The sequence below is a fragment of the Halichoerus grypus genome, chromosome 7 (assembly GCF_964656455.1).
Source record: "Halichoerus grypus chromosome 7, mHalGry1.hap1.1, whole genome shotgun sequence".
In the NCBI taxonomy this organism is placed as follows: domain Eukaryota; kingdom Metazoa; phylum Chordata; class Mammalia; order Carnivora; family Phocidae; genus Halichoerus; species Halichoerus grypus.
The window spans coordinates 122,674,872-122,702,516 of NC_135718.1; the positions used below are offsets into that span (position 1 = coordinate 122,674,872).

General features: G+C 39.8%; 2 protein-coding genes and 1 long non-coding RNA gene across 8 annotated transcripts in view; 1 reads left to right on the forward strand and 2 right to left on the reverse strand.

Annotated features, from left to right (window-relative positions):
* Window positions 1-12,501, reverse strand: part of LOC118519159 (membrane cofactor protein-like) — a 31,761-nt gene extending 19,260 nt beyond the window's left edge. The window contains exons 1-5 of one of the 4 annotated variants that reach the window (XM_078078204.1): window positions 12,282-12,501; window positions 7,369-7,548; window positions 6,934-7,033; window positions 1,638-1,723; window positions 574-771 (exon numbers count right to left, since the gene is read on the reverse strand). In XM_078078204.1, the coding sequence (XP_077934330.1) occupies window positions 574-771; window positions 1,638-1,723; window positions 6,934-7,033; window positions 7,369-7,548; window positions 12,282-12,399 (682 nt within the window). In that variant the 5' untranslated portion in view covers window positions 12,400-12,501. The remainder of the gene's footprint in view (window positions 1-573; window positions 772-1,637; window positions 1,724-6,933; window positions 7,034-7,368; window positions 7,549-12,281) is intronic. The other 3 variants (XM_078078207.1, XM_078078205.1, XM_078078206.1) reach the window with 3 other exon arrangements.
* The window catches only part of LOC118544230 (complement receptor type 1-like), a 129,793-nt gene that overhangs the window by 44,433 nt on the left and 57,715 nt on the right, over window positions 1-27,645 (reverse strand). The window contains exons 16-19 of one of the 3 annotated variants that reach the window (XM_078078192.1): window positions 24,656-24,679; window positions 23,756-23,831; window positions 22,157-22,258; window positions 16,483-18,442 (exon numbers count right to left, since the gene is read on the reverse strand). In XM_078078192.1, the coding sequence (XP_077934318.1) occupies window positions 18,430-18,442; window positions 22,157-22,258; window positions 23,756-23,831; window positions 24,656-24,679 (215 nt within the window). In that variant the 3' untranslated portion in view covers window positions 16,483-18,429. Of the gene's footprint in view, window positions 1-16,482; window positions 18,443-22,156; window positions 22,259-23,581; window positions 23,832-24,655; window positions 24,680-27,645 lie in introns of those variants that run through there. The other 2 variants (XM_078078194.1, XM_078078193.1) reach the window with 2 other exon arrangements.
* Window positions 12,606-26,855, forward strand: LOC118540941 (uncharacterized). The gene is made up of 2 exons (XR_004919884.2): window positions 12,606-13,247; window positions 25,190-26,855. It is a non-coding gene; the product is annotated as an uncharacterized LOC118540941 (long non-coding RNA).

Genomic DNA, 27,645 nt, shown 5'->3' on the forward strand with positions numbered 1-27,645 from the left:
TCTCTCTCAAATAAATAAATAAAATCTTAAAAAAAAAAAGACAGAAAAGAGTAAATATTTTGTTGTTATTCAGTGGTCCCTTTCTTCCAAGAGTCAAATCCCCTCTAGTGCCTCCTTGCTTTTGATCACTCTCCAGTGTCGTGAACATTGTTTTTTAAATATGTTTTGTCCAGAGCTTTTCAGTCTTGGCGGTGAGAGGGTTAGTCTTTTACAATTTATCCTGTAGCCAGAACTCTCAGATAGCTTGCAATATAAAAAAAGATTTTCTTATTTTTAACCCAGTATATGTTGAGTTTTTGGGTTCTTTCAAGCAAAAAATTCCTAACTTGTGCATATACACAGTAGTTCACCCTGTGTGAACTAGAATGCTGAGAACAGGTGGGATGAAGAGCAGGGAACTCTGTAACTAGAACTGATTTCACTTAACCTGTATTAATCTACACTGGAAGTCAATTTAACAGAAGGAGGAAGCATATATGACTATTTTGTTTACTTATAGATAAAACTACTTATAAAATGTTTCCAAATTTAAAATTTACAAATGAAGAAGGAAATAAATGGAAATACCACTACCTTTACACTCAGGAGGGCTACTACTCCACTTGTTATTGTCAACACAAACAAGTTTGCTGTTTCCAACAAGTGAGAATTCATCTGGTCCTTGTGAAGGGTTACAACTAAAAGTAATTAATTCATTATATTCAAATATAGTTCTGTGACTATTGCTGTATTTTCCATTTTTTATTTTTGCAGGTGGTTTACAGTAAATCCCTTAAAAAGGAGATAAAAAGAGGAAATAAAGGGCAAAAGGAAAAGTGTTAGGATAGCATTATAAAGTCCTATGAACTGCCTTCAGTAAATTCATTAACAATTTCTACAAGCTAGCTGTGAATCTAGTACCTATTTAGGCTTCTATGAGAAAATGAATGATCCCAAATTCAAACCATGCACAAATAAACTTTCAAAACACAAAACTCATTTTCTTTAATACCTATATGAAATACCTATTATTACTTTATAAGGCCATGCTAAGTTTTGTTCTAGTCATCATAAAAGGTACTGAAGTTTTAATGAGAAGATATGTTTGTGATTAAAAATAAAATTCACTGCTAGCTGAGAAATTCTTTATATTTAAATATATCCATTTGCAAATACACACACACACACACACATGCATATATATGTATACATTTGCTAAATGAGTGATTCACAATAATACCAAGATATTGTCTTTCTTCACTTTCATCCTTATGAATATACAGTGAAATTTTCCAAGGCTACATATTGTGTGCTTTCACAACAGACTGAATCCAGATGTCCTTCTTTAAGCCAAATATGAAACAGATTGCAAAAATGTAAAACAATGGCACTATTTTCAGTATTTGGTTTGGAAAATTTATTTTTCATAAAAATATGCTGCATATGTTAATGTATTGAACTTACTATTCTTAAACATGAATGAATAATTATTTTTAAAACTTCTCATTTTTTTATTCCAATATAATGAATATCAATAAGCACAGCCCACATAAAGAAAAGCTCTTTGGGATCTTTGTCAATTTAAAAGCATAAAGGGGATCTGAGGCCCAAAAGATTGAGGCTTGCTTGTCTAAATTCTAAAATGAAAATTTACTTACTATAACATTTTGGAAATTCATCACTCCAAAACACATCATCCCCACGAAGTTCACAAAGTAGAGCTTTTTTTCCAGATAAGTAATAACTGAGAAAAGAAAAACTTACTGTTTTCTCTATTAGTTAACAAGATGCATGTAAAAATGAAAATTTTAATACTATTGCTTTTCTACACAGTAGTTTGAGGGAGAAGTTTCTTAAATAACATTATGTAGTGTAAGTGCTAACCATATCTGCTATTAATTAAATAGAGTTTCTAGGGGTGCCTGGGTGGCTCAGATGGTTAAGCATCTGCCTTCAGCTCAGGTCATTATCCCAGATGGAGCCCTACTTTGGGTTCCCTGCTCATCAAGGAGCCTGCTTCTCCCTCTCCCTCTGCCTGCCGCTCCCCCTGCTTGTGCTCTCTGTCCAATAAATAAAAAATCTTTAAATAAATAAATAAATAAATAAATAAATAAATAAATAGAGTTTCTACATTTGAACCCTCATTGACCAAAAGCAAAGATGTCTAAATACATGTCTGCTGTACCTGTCAGTCTGGCCTCTTTGCTATCTCCAGCAATCACATTATACATTCATTTCTATGCCTATGTTCACACCATTCTTCTCAGTAAAAACAACAACCGAGTAGAGAGATTAGGCCCTAGAGCTTGCCTGTCTGGATCTGAGTCCCAGCTCCATGACTCACTTTCTATCTGAGCTCAGGCAAGTCCCTTAACGGTCCCCTTGCTCAGCTTCCTCGTCTATGAAAAGAGGATAACAGTGCATAATTCATGGGATTGTTTCAAGGATTAGATGACGGCATCTGGTACATACTGAGTGCTAGGCAATTTTTAGCTCTTGTTAGTATTCTTTAGGTAAGAATATTTTTCTGGGACTAGCTCAGGAATATTACTCAATGAAATTTTCTCTTGTGATTTAAATTCATGGTACTCTCTTCTCCTGCTGGACTCTTACTGTAATAATCATGAATAATTCTATTTATTTGCTGCTTCTCATTTATTATTTTGCTTTGACACCTCTCTATACATTGTGTTTCTCAACAAAGCTACAATTTCTTTGAGAAGAGAATATGTCTTAAACTTTTTGTATCCCTCAAACTGCCTAGCAGGCTCACTCTATATAACTACTAACTGGATGTTCCAATATTTTTACTTGATCAAGTTAAAAAAAAAAATAGTCGGTGAAACTGTTTATATATGGATCCAGTTGCCTTTTTTCTACATTATGGTATTTAGGGAAGGATTCTGGCAAAATGGCAGAGTAGGAAGCACTAAGAATCTGTCTCCCCAACCAGACAACAAGTGCAATGGGGGAATCTGCCTAATGGAACTATTTTGGAGCTCGAGTCTGATGATGGCTTGCAACTTCCAAGGAAAGACTTGGACAGGTAAATTGTATTGATTTCAGTCAATATCATCTTAGCGCCGTGTCAGGTACGCATCTCCTACCCCTGCAGGCAGCTGTGTATGTGTTCCTGGAGCAGCTTAGAAGCAGTTTCGGAGAGCGAGGGTGGGCAAAAAGGACCCTGTCCTCCAAATACTGGGGACCTTTGCTCTTATCACTGAATTCTGCTTCCAATCACAGGGAAGCAATCAAAGAGGCGGGCAGCCACTGCTGTCATATGTACACCCCTAACTCTCGTAAGCCCCTCTCTAACTGTCTGAAGTGCCTTTCAGGGAATGTAAACATCCAGTACTCTTTGCTCTCCACTTCATTCTTCACTTTTCCCTCTCTGGAGCCAAACACTGAAGACTAGAATATTCAAAACCAACTGCATATGTGAAGAGAAGTTAAGAAGTTGCATGCCCAAGGAAAGTCTCAGAAAAGACTGGAAAGACTGTTAGTTTAAATGTCAGGCTGATAAAATATGGGATGAGCCCAGATGTCCATCGACAGATGAATGGATAAGAAGATGTGAAATAGATATAGATAGATAGATAGATAGATAGATAGATAGAGATAGAGATAGAGATAATGGAATATTACTCAGCATCAAAAAGAATGAAGTCTTGCCATTTGCAACAACATGGATGGAACTAGAGAGTATTATGCTAAGCGAAATAAGTCAGTTGGAGAAAGACAAATATTTTATGATTCCACTCATATGTGGAATTTAAGAAACAAAACAGATGAACATAGGGGAAGGGGAGGAAAAATAAAATAAGATGAAATCAGAGAGGGAGACAAACCATAAGAGACTCTTAACTATAGGAAACAAATGGAGGGTTGCTGGAGGGGAGGTGAGTGGAGGGATGGGGTTACTGGGTGATGGGCATTAAGGAGGGCACTTGATGTAGTTAGAACTAGGTGTTATATGCAACTGATGTATCACTAAATTCTACCCCTGCAACTAATAATACCCTATATATTAATTAAACTCATTTTATTTATTTTTTTATTTTTTTAAAGATTTTATTTATTTATTTGACAGAGAGAGAGCGAGAGAGGGAACACAAGCAGGGGGAGTGGGAGAGGGAGAAGCAGGCTTCCCGCGGAGCAGGGAGCCCGATGCAGGGCTCGATCCCAGGACCCTGGGATCATGATCTGAGCCAAAGGCAGACGCTTAATGACTGAGCCACCCAGGCGCCCCAATTAAACTCATTTTAAATTAACAATAAATAAATAAATGTTAGGCTGATCCTCAACAGAGATACCCTACCACAATCACAAAAATATGAATAATAACATAAAACATTGGTCCTAGGGGAAGGGAAGAATTTTATTTCCATATTATTAGATTCAAATGTCCAGTATTCCACACACACACACAAAAAATCACAAGATATACAAAGAAACAGGAAAGCTTGGCCTATTGAAAAGAAAAAATAAATCAACAGAAACTGTTCCTGAAAAAGACCTGATGGCAGATTTACTAGACAAAGACTTCAAAATAACTATCTTAAACATGCTCAAAGAACTAAAGGAAGAACTGGAGAAAGTCAAGCAAATGATGTATTAATGAAATGGAAATGTCAATAAGGTGACAGAAAACCTAAAAAGAAACCAAAAAGAAATTCTGGAGCATAAAAGTAAAATAACTGGGATATGAAAAATTCACTAGAGGCATCGAAAGCAGATTTGAGCACCAGAAGAAATCAGTGAACATGAAGCCAGAACGATGGAAATCATTGAGTCTGAGGACAAGAAAGAAAAAAGAGTGAAGAAAAGTGAGCAGAACCTAAGGGACTTATGGGACACCATTAAATAGATGAACATACACACTGTGGGAGTCCCAGAAGGATAAGAGAGACAGAAAGGGGCAGAGAGAATATCTGATGGCTGACAACATCCCAAATGTGATGAAAGACATGAATATAAACATCCAAGAAGCTCAGCAATCTCCAGGCAAAAATGAACTCAAAAAGTAACTAAGACATATAATAAACTTTCAAAAGACAAAGATGAAGAGAGAATCACAAAAGCAGAAAGAGAGAAGTGAGTCATCACACAAGGGATCATCAATAATATTATCAGCAGATTTCTTATCAGAAACTTTGGAGGCCAGAAGATAGTGGGACAGTATACTCAAAAAAGTGCTAGAAGAGGGCGCCTGGTTGGCTCAGTCGGTTAAGCATCTGCCTTCAGCTCAGGTCATGATCCCAGTGTCCTGGAATCGAGTCCCACATCGGGCTCCCTGCAGAGGAGCCCTCTGCCTCTGCCTCTCTCTCTCTCTGTCTCCCACGAATAAATAAATAAAATTTTTTTAAAAAAGTGCTAGAAGAAAAAAACTGTCAACCAATAGTTATCTATCCAGCAAAACTATCTTTCAAAAGTGACAAGGAAACTAAGACTATTTATAGATAAACAAAAGCTGAGGGAGTTAGTGACCACTAGATGTCCCTTGCAAGAAATAAGAAATGCTCAAGGGAGTCCTGCAAGATGAAATGAAAGGACACTAGAAAATACCTTTGAGCCATACGGAGAAATAAATATCTCACTAAAGATAAATACACGGGTAATTATAACAGCTTGTATGACTGTAACAATGACTTATAACTGTAATTTTTGTTTTCTTTGTAACTTAAGAGACTAATACATTAAAGAAAAAAAAAGAAATGTAAAACATAGTATTACTGTAACTTTGGTTTTTAACTCCAAATCTTGTTTTCTACATAATTTAAAGGACTAATTTAAAAGAACTATTAGTTTATGTTTTGGAACACACGATGTATAAAGATGTAATTTTGTGTAATAAACAATCAAATGGGGTGGGGTGGAGTTATAAAGGATCAGAGTTTTTGTATGTTATGACATTAAACTGGTACAAATTCAAATTAGAGTGTTATAACTTTAGGATGTTAAATATAATCCCCATGATAACCACATAGAAAACAGCCATAGAATATACACAAAAGGAAATGAGAAAGGAATTTAAACATATCAATACAAAAAGTCAAATAAGCAAAAAAAGAAGACACTAATGCAGGAAATGAGGGCCACAATAAAGCTATAAGGCATATAGAAAAGAAATAGCACAAACACAGAAGTAATTCTCTCCTTATCAGTAATTACATCAAATTTAAATGGATTAAAACTCTCTAATTGAAAGACAGAGATTGGCAGAATGGATGAAAACACACGATCTAACTCTATGCTATCTACAAGAGACTCACTTATGATCCAAGGACAAAAACAAGTTGAAAGTAAATGGACTGAAAAAAATATTTCAGCAAATAGTAACCAAAAGAGAGTAAGGTTGGCTACACTAATATCAGACCAAAGACTTTAAATCAAAAAAGGTTACAAGAGACAAAGGACATTATACATTAATAAAGGGTTCATACAGCAAGAAGATTTAACAGTTGTAAACATTTATGCCACCTGATGACAGACCATCAAAACATATGAAGCAAAAACTGACAGAATTGAACAAAGAAATACACATTTCTACATAATAGTCATTTCTACTAGTTGGGGACTTCAGTACCCAGTTCACTGTAATGGATAGAACCACCAGACAATGTAAGTAAGGAAATACAGAACTTCAAGAACACAACATTTCTGTGAGTCCTCCTTCAAATCTGAAAGTTGGCATTTTAAATAGGGTGCACTTTGCCAAGGATAAAGTCACCATGATTGCTACATTTTTGATGCTTACAATAAACTTATTAGATATGTAAGTATTAGACAATTTTGTTTTCCTTCAATATAAATTTCTTTGAATTAATTATCTTTCCAGTCTCTATAAAAGGCCCAAGGGCCTTTTATAAGTGCAACATTTATGGGAATGCTTGAGAAGCAAAACAAAAATGGAATTAGTAACATTTACCTTATTTCCTCTAAGGAGCAACTTACCCCTCATTACAATAAAAGTAAGCTTCACTGTCAAATTGAAAGGTGTAATTTGGGGCAAAGACTTCACCATTTTCGAGTCTTGGAGTATCACATTCTTTTCCTAAAATAAAATTAAAAAAAAAATTTTTTAACACCAATTTCAAAACAGATTTAAATCAAGATCAAAATTCTGCACTACTCTCTGCAATTAATGCAATATCATTTTCTATAACTAACTGGTATGCAAACTTAAAATTCACATTTAACCTGGTAAACAATTGCCAAGAAAAAGATCCCCTGGGGATTTCTTAAATACTGGAAAAAATACTACTATCTGAAACCAATTTTCACATGAGAAAATCTTGCTGTAGGGGAAAATGCACCCTAAAATTTGTAAAAATCTCTAGAGAAAGCAAAAGCAAAAAAAATTTTTTGTTTGTTTTTTTGTTTACTTACTGAAACAAGCTTCTTCAAGAGGGTACCATGAGTGATTTTGCTCACAATAAGCCACGACGGGTCCCACAGTTAAGTATCCTGGATAACACTGATAATATACATCCTCCCCAACTTCGTAATACTTTTTAGGGCTATCCCTCAAGCCCATAGTTTCATATTTGGGTGGCTCACCACAGGCATCTAGGGATAAGAGAATAAGAACATGAAATTTTTTTTGTATGCTTTTTTATGTCTTTTTTAAATACATGTAAGTGTTTATCTCAGTCACCAGCCAGGGACTGTGGTCTGGCAGGAGGTAGGTAATACAGAATAAATGGAAAGATCCTTGGCAAGCTTTTAATGATACTTACATGCTTTTACCCAGGTGGTGGGAGTAGTGGAGGATATGCCCTGCTTGCTTTAAATAACAGGCTATTAGCATTTTATCTGATGGGGAATAAGCTGAATTTTCATGCAATGATGAATTGAAGAGACAAAATCAATGTTTATGGTCTTAAAATATATATATGTATGCAACCATCCCCACTTTTTTCTAAATTCATTTAAAAACTAGCCTCTCCTCTAAGAAGTCTTCTGTAGTAAACAGCACTCTGCTCCGATTACTCTTCCATAGTCTGAAACAAACTAATGATAACTCGTCACTTCAGGCTCAGTCTCCTTGCAGAAGGCAACTTCCTAGAGGTCAGGGATCATGGGTTTTCTTTTTTCTAATGCACTGTGTACCCAGTGGGTGCTTCAGAAATGCTAGAGTAACAAGTGATTATCAAATAAGCATTATTAATTATTAAATAAGCATTATGAAGTTCATAGATGAAGATAAATATGCACTCAAGTCTTTCATGTAAGACTCCATTTCATGTTTCATATGAGTGAACTAAGCTTCTCACAAGTGAAGAGATACCATTTAAATATCAAAATTTACTACTTTGAATAACCTTACAGGAAAATAATGTCGCTTTTTTTGGGCATTACAATACTTTAACAATAGATGTCATTATATAATAACATAGGCTGCATGCAGAAAGTTCCCCAATGTTCCAGGGGAGTTTCAGGACAGTGAAATAGTGCGCCAACATAGGTCAACACAACTGTCCGCTTCTACACTTGCAAAAATCATACAAGTACTCCCTAACCTTGCAAAAATTAAAATAACTCTCTTATACCAGCACAAACCTACAGCCCTGCCCAAAACACTACCTTCCGAAAATCTTGGTCTCCGACCCAAACTGGAATCTCAATGAAACCTGACCTACCCGCTATGTCTCCTATGGCTACACAACCTGGTTTTAAGTTTTCTTTGCTTCCTCAGATAGAGACTCTGGCATCTATACCTGTCAATTGTATTTTTCACTTCCCACTCATTTCTGGGCCCATGAAAATCAGTTAAATTACTTTCAAAGTCATTTGCTGACTCCCTTCTTGGTAAATTCATTTTAACAGTTGCTTCCTCGGTAATGTCACTCTGTCTATAACATCTGCAGCCATTGATCACTCTTGGCTCTCTCCTGCCTGAAAAGCTCTCCCCCTGGTTTCCAGGAAAGCACACCACCCAGGTTGGCAGCTTGTCCTCTGGCTACCCTTCCTTCTCTGCCTAATTCCATAATGTGATGTTCCTAATGGGTTGCTGTGGGACCTCTGGTTACTTCGTTCTGCACATCCCTCTGGGTGAGTGTGTATACTCCCATGACCTTACTACCACTGAGAAGAGCTGCCTCCCGAATCCTGGTCTCCATGCTTGATCTCTAGCCAAGGTGCCGACTGTATATATTCAATTGCCTCCCTGAAACTGTACCCCATAGTGTTAATGAGTTGAAACTAGCAGAAAGTTTAAACATTTTTTTTCAGAGAACTGTTTCTCCATAATCAGCTAGTGTGTCTTTTCAGACCCTGCTAACAAACTCATGAGCTGTTACTGCAGAAGCCTGGAATCAAGGTCAATGGATATGGCTCCAGTCTACGAACAAGCAAGGCTGTGCATTCTTTACCCTAGATAAGGAGTCTAAGGCCCAATCCAGGTTATACTGGCTCTCAGGGCAGGACTATAGCCCCTTCTCCTTGTCCTGAGATAACTTCCTGAGGTCAGGGGCTAAATTTTGCCTCCTTCTGATGCTTAGTATCCACCCCAAAGGGAACATGGGATGTATGCATGTGTGACACTCAATGTACAAGCTCCATCTTTCCTCATGAATACGTTGTAAGTTTCCCTGTTGTTTTCATAAATATGTATATAATCTCAACCCCTATGACTATAAAAAAAAAACTTGTTCTCTCTCCCTTCAGAAAGGGGGAGTTCAGGCTTGCTCTCCTGCCTCCTTTGGTTACCTCTCAAATAAACTTTCCTAGCTACATACCTAATGTCTCTGTGATTGGCTTTGCTGCGCATCGGGCAGATGGACTTGGGTTTGGTTCTAGCCCCACAGGCTCCACTTGGAAAGTGTCATGTTCTCTCAAATAACATTATGACGCCAGAGTGTGACCTCTTGCCCCAACAAACAAGATAGACAGTTTTCACAACTCACAATTCTACCTTTCACAATTCTACCTTTCCCTCCAATTCAAACCACTGCCATTTCTTCTCTAGAGTGCTACCAGCATCTCTGAACAGGCCCCCTTACCTACCTCACCACCTCTCATTCATTTCATGTTTCACAATGCTGCCAGAGTCACGTTGATAGCACACAGTGACCAAAGCTCTTCCAACTCAGATACCTTTCAATGACTTCCCAGCACCCTCATGACAATGGCTAGCAGACTTGTAAAGCCCATCACTATCAGGACTCTGCTCACTCTTGCATCCTATTCTCAAGCCCTATTCAATTCTGGCAGTGTCCATTAAATTACCTGAATTACGACAGCACTCCAGACCTCCCTGCATCATTTAACTTCAGCTTTGACCAGAGACCCCACATTCCTCCCACCCTCCCACCCACTCATCCTTCAGTTTCAGCTAAGGTGCCACTCCTTGTGGCTCTTGACATCTCTCATCAAAAAACTGGGTTAAGGGACACCTGGGTGGTTCAGTGGGTTAAGCGTCTGCCTTTGGTTCAGGTCATGATACCAGGGTCCTGGGATCGAGCCCCGCATCGGGCTCCTTGCTCAGTGGGAAGCCTGCTTCTCCCTCTGCCTGCCGCTCCCCCTGCTTGTGTGCTCTCTCTGACAAATAAATAAAATCTTTAAAAAAAAAAACTGGGTTAAGTGTCGTCATGATCCCCATTACTTCTTCCACAGACTACTCCATAGCGGAAGTCGTTAGAGTTCGTACTCCCTACGAGACGGTTACCTTCTGAGGACCATGGATGACACCTCACTGCACTTGTAATACCTAGTGCCAGAGCTGAATGAGTGCTCTTACCAGTTCCATACACTCTTATAATATGTAGAGTAAGGACATAAGAAACTACCTTGTAAGCACTTACGGATCTATCTTGGCTTCATCCATTAGAGAGAAAGAAAAGACCTAAAAAAGACACCACTCACAGCAGGAGATGGTGGGTTTTGTCCAAAAAGCAGACCCATTCTGGAAGAACGAGACTGGTCCCGAATTGGACAAGTGTTCCCTTCTACCACCCCATGTAGCTGGCAACCACCGCTGAGATGGCAAGCCTCCAGGCACAACACTGTCTGCTTACAAACCTGCTTCTGGGCCTGGGAGCTGCTTCAAAGCTCACATGTGTGTTCTGGTGCCATATTTTCTCTGCCCGGCAGAATGAAGCTCATTTGTACTTTCTCTTAATTTCCTACCTACCTGATTTTACCTTTGAACTCTCAACTTGGCCTTGTGTTTCCTTTTCTGCATTTCTGTTTTGTTACCTTCCACGTTGCACCCTATTCATTTTATTTCCTCTCTTCCAAACAACGGTCATGGTCTCCTTCAACTGTTGGCTCCAAGCCTGATCTAAACTTGATCCTTTTTTAAACGTTTTTTTGGTTTCTTTTTATTGCCACTGGCCCCTCCCCACGCTACTCCCCCCACAGAAACGAACTTTTTGATGATCAGGAACAAGCAAGACTACAGTATTGTGAGCCCTGCAGACTCCACATAAACAGTGGAAGACAGAGCCTCTCTGACAGTCAGCTTCCCCTGACTTAGCTTAGGCACCACAGAAAGGCCATCCTAAGGACGGGTGTTTAAAGAACCTTCCTCCTGGCAGCAGGAGGAATTTTTGCCGGCACTCTAAGTCCCAGCTTAATTACAGTATATTATTTATATTTCACTTTCTGGCACTCAATAGTTATACAAGAGTGTTGACACTGGGCAAAAAACTGCAAATCTGGAACCACAAGTGTGACAAGACAGAGAAGATCTCTGCATTCTAGTAGGGAGAGCAGAAGACAGTTTTGCAAGAGTGACTCCCAGTCAGGGGGGATTTGGGCTGGAGTGTGTGTGTCTATCTGAGATAGGGTGGTCAGAGAGGGGCCTCCTGAGGGGGTGACATCTCAACTGGGCTTGAAGGGTAAGAAGGAGCCTTACAGACAAGGTGCCGGAAGAGAATGTTCCAAGTCTGAGGGAATAGTAAGTACAGAAGCCCCACAGAGGCAGAGTTTGGCCTCTTCTGTAAGAGAAATTGCCCCGGCCCCTAGTCATTGTTAAATGCTATCAGAGAATCGAGCTCCTTTCCTCCAAAACACTTCTGCTGGGTTTTAACATATTTGTTCATAGAGCGTTTTGATTTGTCTGCCACTCCCCATAAATTTTAGCAACGATTTCTCGACTGCCACTGTGTGCCTGGCACTGGGGTTCTAAGTGAGCAAAACACTTTCTGTTTCTACTTATGTGAGTGCAAGCAGATCAATAGTGAAATCAGGATCACGAAGTCAGGGAAAGTGAAGCTCCCAGGCCCTGGGCCCCGTCGGCCTGCTCCCCGACCCGCTCCTGCTCACCGCCAGAGGGCACACCCTCTCCAGGCTCTTACCGGAGTTTAGAGAGAGCAGGAGCACTGGGGCCACCAAAAGGAACCCAACCAAGCGCCAAGAAAAGCGCTTTTCGGGGCGAAAGCCACAGGCGGCACACGGCGCGCAGGACGCCGTCATCTTGCAGGAGACCAGTGGGAACCTAAGAGCCCGCCAAGCCCACACCGTCCCAGGTCCGGGAAACAGACGCAACAATCCCCCAGGACCCGGGGGTCAGGAGCCAGCCGCGGGGGCGTGGCCTGAGCGGTGCTTGGGCGGAAGTGGCGCGCCTTCCCGAAATGGGCGGGGCCAGCCGGCGCCCGGAGGCGGGGCCTCAGCGCGGGGCCCACAGGCCTCCCGGAGCCGGCGTGGGCCTGCGGGGTTCGCGCCGCCGGGTTGCAGAGCGGCTCGCTCCCCTCCCGCGGGCGCCGGGCGGCCCTGCGACGATCCCGTGTGCACGTGTGCACGCCGACCCGAGGGCCCCGGCGGCTTGCGGCGCTCGGCCGCCTCAGCGCCCGGACTCTGGAAGGGTGGGAAGGAAAGCAGAGCTGGCGGCGTCATCTTTGTCCCTTTTCCGGAACGGAGCGCCGCACTGAGCGGAAAGCGCAGCGACCTGAAACTAGAAACCCAAGGCCCAGGCCGCGGGTCGTCGTGGGGCCGCCCCGCTCGCGGCTCCAGTGTGGCGTGGGGCACTGCGCACTGCCCGGACTCTCTGGGCCCTTGTTTCCAGAGTTGGCATTAATCGGGCATATTGAGGGACAATACTTGTGATTTCCGTGGCTCAGCATCTGCTCTTGGATCCTCTCGAGGCCTGCTAGATTTCAGAATCTCAAAGGTTTGGCCACTGCACTCCCAACCCCTAAAGTAAAGCAAGGTAGATGGATTATTTAACAACACCGAGCCCTTGGCATTTGGGGCCTCACCTCTCTGAGTTGGCCCTTGAGCAACTAAATGCTCTATTGAGGAGGCAAAAAACAAGCACGAAAAAGGTAAGGACAAGGGTGTATGAATTGCCAATCTCCTGGAAGTACTTAAAGCCATTATTGTTGGGATGGAGAGGGATCCATAAGAGGCAGAACTTTTGTGGTGAAACAGTCTCTCAATGGAAAATCGAGTGGAAAATTAAGAATGAGCCGAATCTGTTTGTAGAGTTGTGATTAAACCTGTATGACTAGTAAGAGGAAAAAAAGTCACATGACCTGTATTACAAGAGTACACAGAAGGAATTGACATTTTCTTCCCATTAGCTGGCAAAGAATGATAAATGTCAACCAATGTGAGTAAACATATTGGGGGGGACCAACACCCTCAAACTTTTTGGCTTTTAATTTAACTTTGCCATATGTTAAGTTTTTAAATGGCCACGACTTTTAAACCACCAGTTCCATTTGGAGTTTATCCCAAAGAAATCATCAGAGCTGTGACCAAAGATGTATGATTTTGGAAGAAAAATGAATCCTAAGTGTCTAGCCAAAGTATAAGGAATTTTTGGTAGGTGGCTTTATGGTATGAATGTCTATGCAGCAGGCAGTGTAAAAGAGTCTATGTGAGAAACTGTGATGTATATGTAAGTGGAAAAAGATTCCAAATCAGTATGTGCTTTTTGGTATTTCTTTAGTACAGTAAAAAGTAGTATATTGATACACGTAAAAAGAGAGTTGGAGTATACCAAAATTAGCTAATACTTCATAGGATTATGGATATTTCATTTTCTTTGTGTTTTCTAATTTTCTATGGAGACCTTATGTTACATTTGCAGTCAGGTAAGGAAAAAATATTAAATCCAACGTATATTTCAACTGCTACAGTTTTCTAAGAAAACAAACCTGCATCATACAGAGTAAGGTATGAGAGGATGGGAAAGAAATGTAAGTTCTCTGTATAAACTTCAGATTCATATTCTGGAATTACAAATCTCTCTATATGTTTAAAATTTTGTATCTGAAAGGTACTGAAGATATTCTGGAATTGACCCTTCCTTCCAGATTCTGGGTATAGCATGTATGACACAAAGTTGTGCACTGATATATAAAATAAACACCTTAGTATCTTGGATTATAAAAACTTATGTGGAGAACCTAGGCAAAAGAAAAAAAATTAAACTTTCTTATAGCTTACAGCCCATTGACAAGTGCTTGGGACAGCAGGATGACCCTACTCCAGGATCTCAACTCCCTCAATGTAATACTTTGCTAGAGGCAAAAGGCAGCCTTAGCTCCCAGAAGTCCAGGATCCTGTTAAGTCTTCTTTAACATATGAAAATTCCTTCAGAAACTTCCTTTATCTCTCTCCCCCACCCAAGATACATGTTAGCAATCATCTTCTAAGCATATGGCTGATTGATATACATCTGAAGGGTCTCATGACTAAGGTTTTACTAGACAGTATAAATGACCTTATCCTAACAACAGCTAGCTCCTCAAGGTCCTGGAAACCTTGCTTCCAAATTCCTTAGAGAGTTATGCTATATCTAACTGCCCCCCCCCCACCTTGAAAGTATATAATCAGTCGCTCCTCACAATCCCAGTGCAGTGCTTTGTGCCCAGGGGTCCTGTCCACGTGCTTTCATAAAAGGACCTTTTTGGCACCAAAGACCTCTAAAAGAAATCTTTTGTGACCATTCACTCCCGAACCCCAACGTTTCCATCAAAAACCATAGACTGTGATGACACTTAATTGAAGGAGGTATAATTAAGGAGACACTGGAAACTCAATGAGGGGGAATTATCATTTCTGTTGATTCTTAGAATTGTAAGAGTGAGAGAACAGAAATACTCTGGATCAATGTTGACACTTACTGTGAAAACAATCTATTGTTCTCTGCAGCCGTCTGTGTACAATGGCATATGTCAGTTACATCTCAATAAGATGAAAACATTTTCCCCTCTATTTCTACCCCTAAAAGTTTTTTTTTTCCCAAAGATGGGAAAATACGTGTTTGGTTTCCTAGTTACACAAGCTAGATTTGAGTCAAGAATTGGGGTTTTACTGGAACTTTCCTTCAATCAGTAAAATCTCTACCTGGGGTTCATCAAGCCACTCTAAATATAATTGGAGAATTTCACATTGATTAAATTATTTTCATCTGCCCCAATTATGGCTCCATTGGAAAGGTTCTGAGCCCTGTTCACTATTTTTCTGGACAAGCTCCATGAGACAGGGAGAGAGTTTTCTTGCTGCGCCTCCAGTTCTAGGTCTGTAGTAGGTACATAATAAATGCCTCTGAATACTGCAGGAAATAAATGGGTGTTGCTGTCAGGTGCATCTGACATGTCTCTGCCAGGTCTCCCCCAGCGTGGATTTCCCAAATAAGTGCTGGGAAAGTGCTGAGAGATTTTGTTTTAATCCTCTTAGACACTAGGAACAAGGTGGGGTTTGGGTCTAAAGGAGGGAGCTACGACTGTCTGCGCAGAAGACGTTCCTGTATCAGCAGTGTAAGCTCTGATGTGAAGTGGGGCTACTGTCTGTCCCTTAGCCCTGAGATCATTTTGTGACTTAGTTCAAAGGGAGAGTGTTGACAATGAACATCCTGTAGCCTGGACAGGAATAGAACTCAAGAATCAAGGCTTTGAGTGAGGTAGGGGAGTAAAGGCTCCTGGTGCCTGCAACGCCCCCTAAAGATTTTGTCACACTGCCAAAGTGACAAAGAGGAGAGCATGGGGAATATGCCTGTGTGTCGACCAGGTTTTGAGCTACGTGCTAGATCTCCTTTAAGGCTTTATGAATGGCACTAGGGTGCAGGTAGGTGTGTGGGGATGTCATTGAACAGAGGCCAACTTCTGTGAAATAAATCTTAATGTTAGATGATTCTAAATTAGTCTATTTGCATCATGCTTTTCAGAGGTGGGGGTAGCAGCATGAATGGGCCTGTGAGTACTCTCAGAAAAGGCTTTCCACTGTCGTGGTGAATTACACACTAGGTTAGCTGTGAAAGGCTGAAAGAGAATGGCTAAACAGAGCATAGATAAGCCATCTTTTTGATGTTGGCCCTGGGAGCTGTGCCACCTGTTTGTACCTGGTACGCACCTGCCAGCCAGTTGACCTTCGTATTTAGCTGTTACCAGCAAGAACATTCCAGTGGTAAGCCGCACCCTACACAGGGATTCTGAAACCATTAAGTACAGAAAGGAGGACACTTCTCGGAAGGAATGCATATTCATTTTGTTTCCTCTTGGCTTTTGAAGGCTTTAAAAAGTAAATATATTACAAGCCATTTTCCAGACATAGATTTAGAAAGAAAAAAGCTTTTATTCCTTTGCCATTATAGTGATGGAGACAGAACATTTTATTTAAATGTCATAGGCTTGAACTTACACCTCACGCTTACGTGTACACAAAAAGGAAACGAGAAAAAAAATTAGATTGTTAGCACTAAGAATGCCTTTGGAGACCAGTTGGTCCAGCCCTGCTTTTCAGATGAAAAATGTAAGGCCAGAGGTTAACAGAATTACTCAACAATACAAATGAAGTTAGACAATTCAGTATTTTACCCATAGTTAGTATAAACAGTATTTCCCATGTATCACTGATGTCACGGGCATAAAATCTCATGAATTTCTTGAGATTCAATGTCCCAGGCATCAGATGCTGGTTAATCGCAATACTCACTGACCTACTGCATTCTGGGGGAAAAAGAGGAATTTACATTTTTTTCTTATGATAGGGAATTTTAATTCTAAGAAAGGCCAATTCCCAACAGATAATTTCTAGCCCTCCTTTAAAATGTACTTCTTCAGAAACTCAAGACCTAATAGATTTCCCTAAGTTTCAACTAAGCAAAACCATTGAGGATCTTTTGATATACTCATGGGTTACTTGCCTTTCTTTTATTGGAGGCCTGGCTGGATATCCTTTGCCCATCTACAGGGAGGTGGGGTGGGGAGGGTTGGTCTTTGAATTTTAACTCTAAATATGCCAATTACCCTTGTCTGCGGTATAAGTTGTAATTTTTTCCTCCTAGTTTGTCAGTTGACTTTGCTTATGCTGTTTTCTCCCTTTCTTCCATGATTTTAAAGAAAACTTCAAGTTGATGTCCAGTTCACTCTTTATATTTATCTAGGTAAATGTGGCAGAATATACTCTAAAAGCAACTTAAAACCCAGAATTACACAGTAGTTAGCGGTCGTCATATGCAAATCTGTTGTTAAATATCCAGAAAGATTCTGGTATTTTCTAGATCGTTAGCATGGCCCATGTTATCATGCCAAATAAATTGTTGATCTGTAAGCATGTGGACCAGTTATGGACGCCAGGATCACTTATTTATAGACCTGTACATTAATTCTGCAGTTCTTAAAAGTCATGGTTTCTTAGTTTATTTGGTGTATTCTGAATCTATACAAAAAGTCACTTGCTTTTATAATAAAATTATTCTTTCATTTAAAATAGTATGTTTTTATACACACAGTACAAATTGCTTTTGAAATAGAACTTAGGAAATATCCAAAGCTCATTGGTTAAGATGTTTCTCTTGAAAACCTGTCCCTCGGATTCATTTAATGCCTTTTTAATAAACAGTAAATGCTGTGCTCGCTTCAGCAGCACATACAATAAACAGAAAATACTTTTTTTCCTAGAGAAAGTAAAAACTGATTTCTCTATATTTTACTCTGATCTAATAGAAGATTTTGTTCTACAGAAGAAAAAGTTACTAAGAAAGACGTGTGTATAAAGAAACAAACATATATGAAGAAAGCTTAGCAGAAAATGAATCAAAATATTAACAGTGGTATCACTGAGTAGTATAATTGTATGTGACTTAGTTTTTCACATCTTCCTCCTGGATTTTGATCTTCTCATTAATGAGCCCATTCCATACATAGGTGAATCACATACAAGGCGAATAACAAACTTGTAAACAGAAATCCCAAGTGCCACCTTCTTCCTTTAAGTAATTGAGACTATTTATATACCCTAAGTGCAGTCTTTTCCCCCAACTTGATGATGTGTGCGTTCAGCAGAAGGAGAAAGCACAAGGAGTGACAGTAATCCAAGCTAAGAGGAGGGAGCTTTTACTAGCTCCTGGGAGCCCGGCAGCATCTTCACGTGCACATGTCTGCGTCTCAGTGAGGTCACTTCCAAGATTTTATGAGTCTCACATCTTACTCTGTTGAATTGGCTCCTTTCCAGCAACATTGTGATCCGAGGTGTTTCCAGCTCTATAGTACTTTGTCAAGGAAGGGCACTGAAATAACAGGATATTTTTATTCGGGTGACAGCATGGGTGACAACTGAACTGCCCAGAATTTGCTGCTTAAAATGGTGATACTAACATTACACATAATTACAAGTTCAGAAGAAGTGTTTATGCCCTCCTTAGTGGTTGCTATGTAGGGCACAAGAAAATATGGCATAAATTGAGACACTGAGTAGATAAGAGAGAGATTAATGAATAAGTTGACCTTTCCTCATTGCCTTTTTTTGCCAAAGGAAAAGTGTTCTCAGTGTTGAGCAACTAAATAGAAAGAGCCTTGTTCCAGAAACATAGAGGTCCCTCCTAACACACAAAATATTTCTGACTCTCTTTTCTGAGCCAGCTCCTGGCAGGGGAGAGTAAACAGGAGCTGGTAGTTTGGAGGAGGGTCTGCCTCAGAGAGCATGTCTTCCCCTACCACCGTCATGACTGAAAGAAGATATTGTATAGTCCAAGATGTCCAAACGCCTCCCTGGCCATGCTGAAAGCGCTCCTCTTCCTTAAGGCCAGGAAGACTGTCCTCCCGCCAGTGGACAGATCCCTGTGGAGGCCTAGCAGCTCATCTGACACCCACTATTATTACTGCCACCTGATCCCTCATCATTGCTCTCTTTCCACCTCTCAAGACTTCCCAACATCATTTGTTACCTGCGCCATCTTTGAACATTCTCATGTCCTTTAGCACGCAGCTGTGTCTTTGGAATCTGCCTCTTTACCTGTATCACCCTCTCGGTCCTTGCACCTTGCTTGGGTGCACAGGGTGCAGATCTGACTCATTCCTTATCTACCACATCTTGCCACAGAGGATCAACCTTGCTCCTGGAGAACTCTATGGCCAAAATTCCAGTCTTAAAAAGGAGATTAGACACAAATTCATTAAGGACTTCCTACCATTTTATTAAAAGTTGATCAACAGTCAATGTACACAATTTTACCTGTACCTTGATATAAAAGAATGTTTCAAAAGAGTTGAGGATACATGAAATTTGATCAGTTTATCCTCAACTGTTTACTGTACACTTCTCATTTGATTAAGTCTATACTTAGAATTAGGGGAAATTTAAAAGGGGGTCCCTTACTCTAAGCTAGTTTAGCATGGTAAAGAAAACACATAGGTACAATATTGGTACATTAAGTGACTGATCAGTGTTTGAAGAATGAGCAAGTGAGTAAGTGCAATACTGCTAAGAGGCAACAATGATAAATGAAATTTTGAATACTATAGAATATAAGTTTATATACAGTTTGTAATGATAAGGGAATGGTTATCATTTGGTGGAAACCAAACCAGGATTTAATATTATACAGTTAATAAAATCTCAGTGTATAACCTTGTAAAGTATGTGAAGAAGCTTATGAATACTAGCCATTGGATGGAGGCCATTACAGGTTATTTTTCTATTTATATTTTTCTGGTATTTTCTATATTTTCCATAAGCACATATTACTATTAAAAGAAAATATTCTAAAAATGGTATAGACAGTAAGTGCTATGAGTTCCAAAGACAGACATTACTTTGCACCAGAGCACTTTGGGAGAGTTTCTTGGGTGAGTGAATTCTGAGCTGGGTTAATGCAAGTTTGATTGGAATAAAAATAGTGAAGTGTTTAGGTAGCTACCCTAGCAGGACTGAGGAGAAATCAACCGATCTTTTAAGTACTCTTGTGCATTTTTTTTTATCATTATGTTATGTTAATCACCATACATTACATCATTAGTGTTTGATGTAGTGTTTTTAAATGAACTTCTGGAAAGACAACCGTGGCCCTCACAGTGGGCAGTTACTTTCTGTGTTTATATTTGGTGGCAGCACAGTGGGCTGTGAATCAGTTTCGCACAGCTTTTCCTTCAGAGTAAAGGACAAGGAATGCTTCAACCCAAGAGCCTTAGAGCATAAGGTAAAGCATCCCTGAAAGCATAATGTTCTCTGTCTTATTTTATCTTAAAATCTCCTGCATTGTTTGACTTCTGTTCCATATATATATATGTATTTGTGTTAATATAATGCTCTTTTCCCTTGCAACATTTGGAATAACATTAGAAAAAAAATACTCTCCTAGGAAGTCATACCATGTCACAACTTCCATATCCTGTGGATCTACCAGTCAAATTTCCCCAGGTATATGCAAATGCTCTTTTGAGAAGAATGAGGCTGGATGATCGTTAAAGCTTCAAAAAGTTAATTAGGAATTCAGAATTTTTAAAAAGCAATGCCTATTTCATTTGCTTCCATAAACAGTCACCAAAAATAAGCTATTCAGCAAAAGCATAGTGAGTAAAAGCCAGGTAGTAAACACAGGGATTCACACATTCTAATTAGGAGAAAGTTGACCTACCTTCTGTGTGTGTTTAGAAGATCTGAATTGCCTGTATCTTGATTAACTATAAAATGCCTCTCCTACCCCCTTACCTTTTCCTGTGGCCACTCTACTGTCCTCTGTTTAAGATTTCTACATGTTTGTTGATAAAAAAGGGCAGGTTTAAATTAATGCACATTGATATATGGGAAAGAGGACAGAAAGGAAATTTATCTAAAAATGTGATACTTTTGCTTCTGCCTTCTACAGGAGTGGCCCAATCTGTTTTATGGGCTTCAGTGCTGGTGTTGCTGACCGTGTCCTAAGGATCTGAATGGAGAGAAATTTTAGGACACTTGGGCATAGGCAGAGTAAGCAAGGACTGGGCAAATTGCTCTGTCTGATAAAGAAAATTGGAAGTTTGAATTTACAAGAAAACCAGGAGTCAAAATGAGCTGCCCTGAGAACACATTAAAGATCTTAACAAAACGGACAGGAGTCTAATGTGAGAGAGGCCTAGGGAAAGGGTGGAAAGCCAAGGCTTACCAGGGGGACCAAGCAGTGAGAAAATCCTGATCATATGATACAGTTCAGGGTCTGGCACTTTTCTTCTTAAGGACCAGATAATAAATATTTTGGCTCTGGGTGCCACCCCGTCTCGCCCTCTGTGGCTTCTACTCCACTCAGCTGTTGAAGCCATAAGTAGGCTACCAGTGAGGGAGGCTGTGTTCCAGTAAGACCTTAGTTACAAAAACCGTTACTTTACGGTTCAGGGATTTCTACCATTCAGTTCTACGTTGTGTGCCACTTTGGGTTGTAGCATCATCTCCCTTTTCACCCCAATCCTTTAGCAAACAGCTAAACATTTACTACACAGCAGCTATGCTAGGAAGCTGGTACTTTGAATTCCTGGAATGCAGGCATGAGGTGTGGTGACAAGCCTCCGGGGGTGGGGGCCGGGGAGAGCAGTCATAGGAGGCCAGGTGAGGCAGAGAATTCAGTGGGAGTGGGGAGGCAGGAAATCCAGAGTCTCCACAGGATCCTGAGGTGACCCTGTGCATTTAAGGGAAGTGGGGGACCCAGAGGCACACCCACGTGGCAAGTGCTTGGGTTCCACAAGAAAAACAAAGGCGTCCTTCTCAAAGGTCCATAGCAGCCCCGCACAAAAATACAGGAATGCTTTGTGAAAACAGTGCCTGTGCTTAGCGCGGACAGTCCTCACCCAACTCACTGGAAACAACCAGAATCCAACAAGACAACAACCGAGGCACTGCCACTTCCTGAAGTACCTTCGAACTCCCCTGGTACCAGCGATCCAACTAGAGCGGCAACATACGCAGATCCTGTTCTCATTTTCAGGATTTGAGTTCTTGAAGACGCTATGAATTCAGTATTTACATTAGGTACCTGCTGTTTTCCTGATCTGTTTGCAGAGTTTGAGGCCTTACACTGCTGTCTTCTTGAGGATGTAAATGGATCATCTCTTTAGGTTTCTCATCTGTAATATTGCTAATTGGCAGAAGAAGAAAAATAGGAAAAATATCTTAATTCTATACATTTCAGTCTTGGAAGAAATTCATCAGTCTCTTTTATTTTGAGATTTAGGACAGAATTTGCCTAAGTTTCTGAAATTTTTGCGAGATATGTAAAAGGAAAACATAACCAAATCCCACCTTTCAAGACAAAGTCAAAAGACAGAGGAGGAAATCATATGAAAACCAGCCCGTACATTGTGTAGACTGCATCCTTATAGACAAGTGTCCACGCCTTAAAACAACACTTACTTCCAAAGCAATTCTGACTGACAAATAATCATTCAGCGCCAGATTGTGACATTTAAGCCTCACAAGGTCAGTGGCTCTGCACAGGGGATCTTACTCAAGGCTTCCTCTTCTGCTTTAGAGAAGATAGTTCTGTTTTCTGTACAATTAACATCCACAGTCCTTGTCCTGAGGCATAGGAGGACTGACAGTAATTCCAAGGATTTAATCCCCTTTAAATGCCAGTAACAATCACGTGTAAGTAACAATAGCTCACATTTTCTGACCTTCATCCTAAGGGCGGCACTGTGTTAAGTGAGGTCGGAACTATTGTCCCTACTTACTTTACAGACAAGGAAAATGAAGTTTAGAGAAAGTCAGTGTCTTGCCGAGGGTTTCCTACCTAGTAAGTGGGTGTGAACACAGCTCTTGCTGATTGCAAAGCTCATGATCTCACCTGGTAATGCTGCTCTGCCTCTTCAGGGGTTAAGTGTAAGCGCTTCATTGTACATCAGTGAAATGAGAAATGATACAATCCCGGTACCTTTAGGTTTCAAATAGGTGTTGGTATTAGGGATTTAAGGGTGAAAGCACAAGGAGTTAACTCACTGCACCACTTAGCAGTACATCCTCATTACTCAGTTACCCTTTACCCTTTCTTGGACATTAGAACGACGGCATCCCTTGAGACAAAGAGGAGGAGTGAGTCAGAAGCCAAAGTTTTCACAGGATGAGGAAGGGCAAACTTGAGATCCTTGCATGAGGAAGAGCAGAGGGTGGTACCGACAGGTGTCTGGGAGGGGCTTCCAGGGAGCAATGACTGAGTGGATAGCTGAGGAAAGGCCTAGAAGTGGTCTTGGGTAATAAGTGGTACGTGGGGTGGGAGAAAACACAACCTTAGTGTATGTTGAATGAATGGCTATCCAGCTGATTGATGGTGGTTATAAGATAATAGAAAATATGTATTAGTTTCTTCTCTCAGTAGCTGGCACAGATCTCTGAAATGCTTATATAATTTTAACTATCACTTGAAAAAAATGTTCTTATCATATATATTTCTTTTAGTGTGAATACTTCTCTATCCATAATGTATATCAAGGGCCTTCTTTATAATTATGAATTATGACATCTGTTTATGTAGTAGTGGGTTTTCTTTTTTTTGAGGTTTTCTTTCACTTCTCTTTGGCTTTCAAGAGGAGGCAGGTATAGTCGTGGACATTTTCTAGGAGAATATGGCCATACTTACCCTTTTTTGTGCTTTACAATTATCCAACAGGAAACCATGATGGATAAAAGAACGGAGATCACGCCAAAGAAAATACCTAGGCAGTAAAACAGGGTCATTGAATGCATGGAAAATATGACCCATAGGTTTTAAACTCTAAATTAGTCCCACTAGAGGTTGCCAGTGAGTTTTTAAAATGTAGCTATAAATTCTACTTTTAAGAAACACCTCACTCAGGCTTACCTTTAAGAGTTTCCCTCCCATCCAAGTACTAACCAGGCCCGACCCTGCTTAGCTTCCGAGATCAGAGGAGTTTCCCTCTGCTCCTGGTTTAATCTAGCGCGTGAGTCTTACGACCACAGGGTCATAGATAAGGGGTGAGCAGAGCAGTTTGTAACCTGTGGTCCACAGCAGCCTTTCAACAAACAGGTGAGGACAGCCCTGGAGCTCCTGGCTCGGGGGCTCCAGACCCCTGCGCTCCTGCCTTGTGTGAGTCACAGGCACAAGCTATTCTCTGCAACAGAGTCTACCGCCAAACCACTCCTCTTAAATGGGCTCAGGAAATTGGTCTTTGTGGCTTCCGGTTTGTGCAAGTGGGCATGATACCATCCCGAAGAAATTTCCTGGGTTATAAACCAAAGAGGAAGTTGTGCTCTCCAGCTCCGTTAGAACAGGAAGGATGATTATTCATTTGTAACAGTTTAAGGCCAGTATAGAACCTTCAATAAAGATCACTCACTTATATATGCCCGTGAGGATACCAGTCTTGCCACACGATGGCCTGAATTTCAACTTACTTTCCTTCTAACCGAAACTGTAATGTAGGAGACCTTGATCTTGCCTTTTATGTTTTATTCACTGTAAGTGAATACTTACGTTAAAGGTGCTAGAGCTCTTCATCAAACTCTTCACAAAACTTACCGACTATGAGAGCATCACTTGTGCCTGAAGGGAAGACAAAAGTAGGAAGGACAACATCAGCCTGGCACACGGCATGATCAACAGGAGATCAGTCAGTGACAAGTCATCCTGATTTTTTCAGCACACAGTCTAATGTTTTTCTAATATAAAAAGCCATTGGTTTCCCTCACCCAACCTCATTTTATCTTGTGCACTCAGCAAAGTATGTTTTTTTTTCTTTGTATCTTAAAATTTTATCATAAAACACAATTACAGCATAGAATTTATAAAACAGTATAAAAGAAAAATATCACACATGACCATACTACCCTGAAAAATCTTTTACTTGGTGAAACTGTTCTAAAATTGTGGTGTACATTTTTCTAGCTTCCTAGGCAGACTAAGCCAGCCTAACTACTTTTTTCTACATTTAGTTCCAGAAAGCTATTTCTGGAAGCTATGATTTCAGGATGCCTCTAGGAGGTCTTCAGGGACTAGAGAGCCTTAAATCAATCTTACTTTTCTAGGACTAATTTCTACTTCTGTCTCTTTCAGCTTGTCAGCTCTAAAAGGAATCAGAAGAATGATAGAAGAGGGTGCAAGTCAGGAGGGGCACCTGGGTGGCTCAGTCAGTTAAGCGTCTGCCTTCGGCTCAAGTCATGATCCCGGGGGTCCTGGGATTGAGCATCCCATCCCCCATCAAGCTCTCTGCTCCGCGGGAAGCCTGCTTATCCCTTTCCCATTCCCCCTGCTTGCGTTCCCTCTCTCGCTGTGTCTCTCTGTTAAATAAATAAATAAAATCTTAAAAAAAAAAAAAAAAAGAGGGTGCAAGTCCTTGGAGTCAAATTGGCTTGGTTAAAAATCAGTTTTATTACTAAATAGCCATATATTTGCCATGTTCGTTGATTTTCTGTATCTCATTTATCTTACCTGTATATTAGAGATCACAGTACATCTAACTCATAAGATCATTCATTCCCTAAATATTTATTGAGAACATATTATGAGCTATTTAATTCTGGGTACTGGGGACACAAGTGAAATAGACAAAAATCCCTGCCCTCATGGAGCTTTTATATATCTATATATTTATATAAATATATAGACATATTTCTCCCCACTTGAAAACCACTTAATGGGACAAACTATTTTCATTACTTTAGGTATAATCATTAACTTGCTCAAGAGCTCATAAAATTAAAAGAACAAATGTAAAGGACTCAGAGAAGTGCTTGTCATAAAGGAAGCACTAATAGATGGATATTAGTTCTTGTTTACTGCCCATAATATATATATCTTTTTCTTCATCACAAATGCAGTAGTATCCAAATAATACAGAAGTATGTGAAGTAAAAATAAGAGTCCCTGTAATTTTTCTCCTGTAAAGAATTTGGCTTATGATTTATTTAGTGGACTTCTCTTCCTAGGGCATCTGTGAAATGAAGTTTCAGGATGTAATAAGCCAACAATTCTGGCTATAATCAGTATTCATCGAGGAAGCATCAAGTGATTTTTTGTCTTTTTTTTTTTCTTCTTCTTCTTTGTCAGTGTTCTCTGGCGAACAAAATTGCTTTGGCTGAGAACCACTGCTTTTAAAAAAAATCCTGAAATGTTCTGGTACATTCCTTTCTGGGACATTTTCCTGTGATCTAAGTTTTTACGTAGTTATAGACTCTCTGTATCTATCTAATATTTCAACAGTCGAATGAAGTGCTCAATATATGTGAACTTGTATAATCATCACAACCACCTCATGCTATTTGCATGATACCACTATTGACGCTTCTTATAGTTGCACATATTTTTCATCTGGCTAATGTCTTCTAATTTACTTTTCAAAGTACATAAATTCTAAGTCAAATTTGTTGACATTTTATGATTTTCTCTATGCTATCGGAAAGCTCAAAAAGTTGGCCGCCTTCTAGCTGTTTCATAAATATTCTTATGTTTTACCTTAGCTTTTCCATGTTCACCTTTAAAACTTATAACTCTTTATTCCACCTGGTATTTATTAAAGGATAAAAAGAAAGGGTCAAAATGTCTTCAATGCTACCTTATAGCATTTGATTATCTTTTTCTTTCCCATGGATTGATGTCTGTTATTATGTTTTATCTGCAAGATACTTTTATTTTTATTTATAATAGCCTTTATTTTATTAATATCTGCTTTGTTCCATTTATTTATAAAAATAAAGTTGTATGTTGCGCTGGCATAAAGTGATTCATGTATTTATGGCTTTATATTTTGTTTTAATATCTGGTAAGGTTGCTCCTGCAATTATGTGAATTTTCTTTCTCTCACAGTCACATCTTCAGAATACTCTAAAGGCATCCAGTCAGTTCAACAGTGAGATTTTTGCCAAAGAAATAAATATAATTTGATATTAAGGGAGTGTCAAATTTATAATTTGGAAATATTATGTGAGTCAGCTTAGTTAACATGTTTAAGGGATTAACTATAAAAAATAGATATTGAACAACCTTAATATTCAATCATGTATTACAAAAAGAGTTACAAGAATTGTGGAGGGCAGCCTTGCACTAATTTTGATTAAGGGATGATTATACATTGTTAATTTTGCTCATCAGCAACTTGATGTGTACAAGTTTAGGGTTTAGGATTTTCTATCTTATAGCACTCTCTACTTGCCAGCACAGAGCCACTCTTCTACTGAGCTCAATGATACATGATTTTTTAAAATTAATGAATTGATTTTTTATTTAAATTCAATTTAGTTAGCATATAGTGTGTTCTTAGTTTCAGGGGTAGAGTTTAGTGATTCATCATTTGCATATAACACCCAGTGCTCATTACATCAAGTCCCCCCTTAATGCCCATCACCCAATTACCCCATCCCCCCACCTACCTCCCCTCTAGCAACCCTCAGTTCCCTATAGTTAAGAGTCTCTTATGGTTTGCTTCCCTCTCCATTTTTAACTTATTTTATTTTTCCTTCCCTTCCCCTCTGTTCATCTATTTTGTTCTTCAATGAATAAAGAAGATGTGGTAT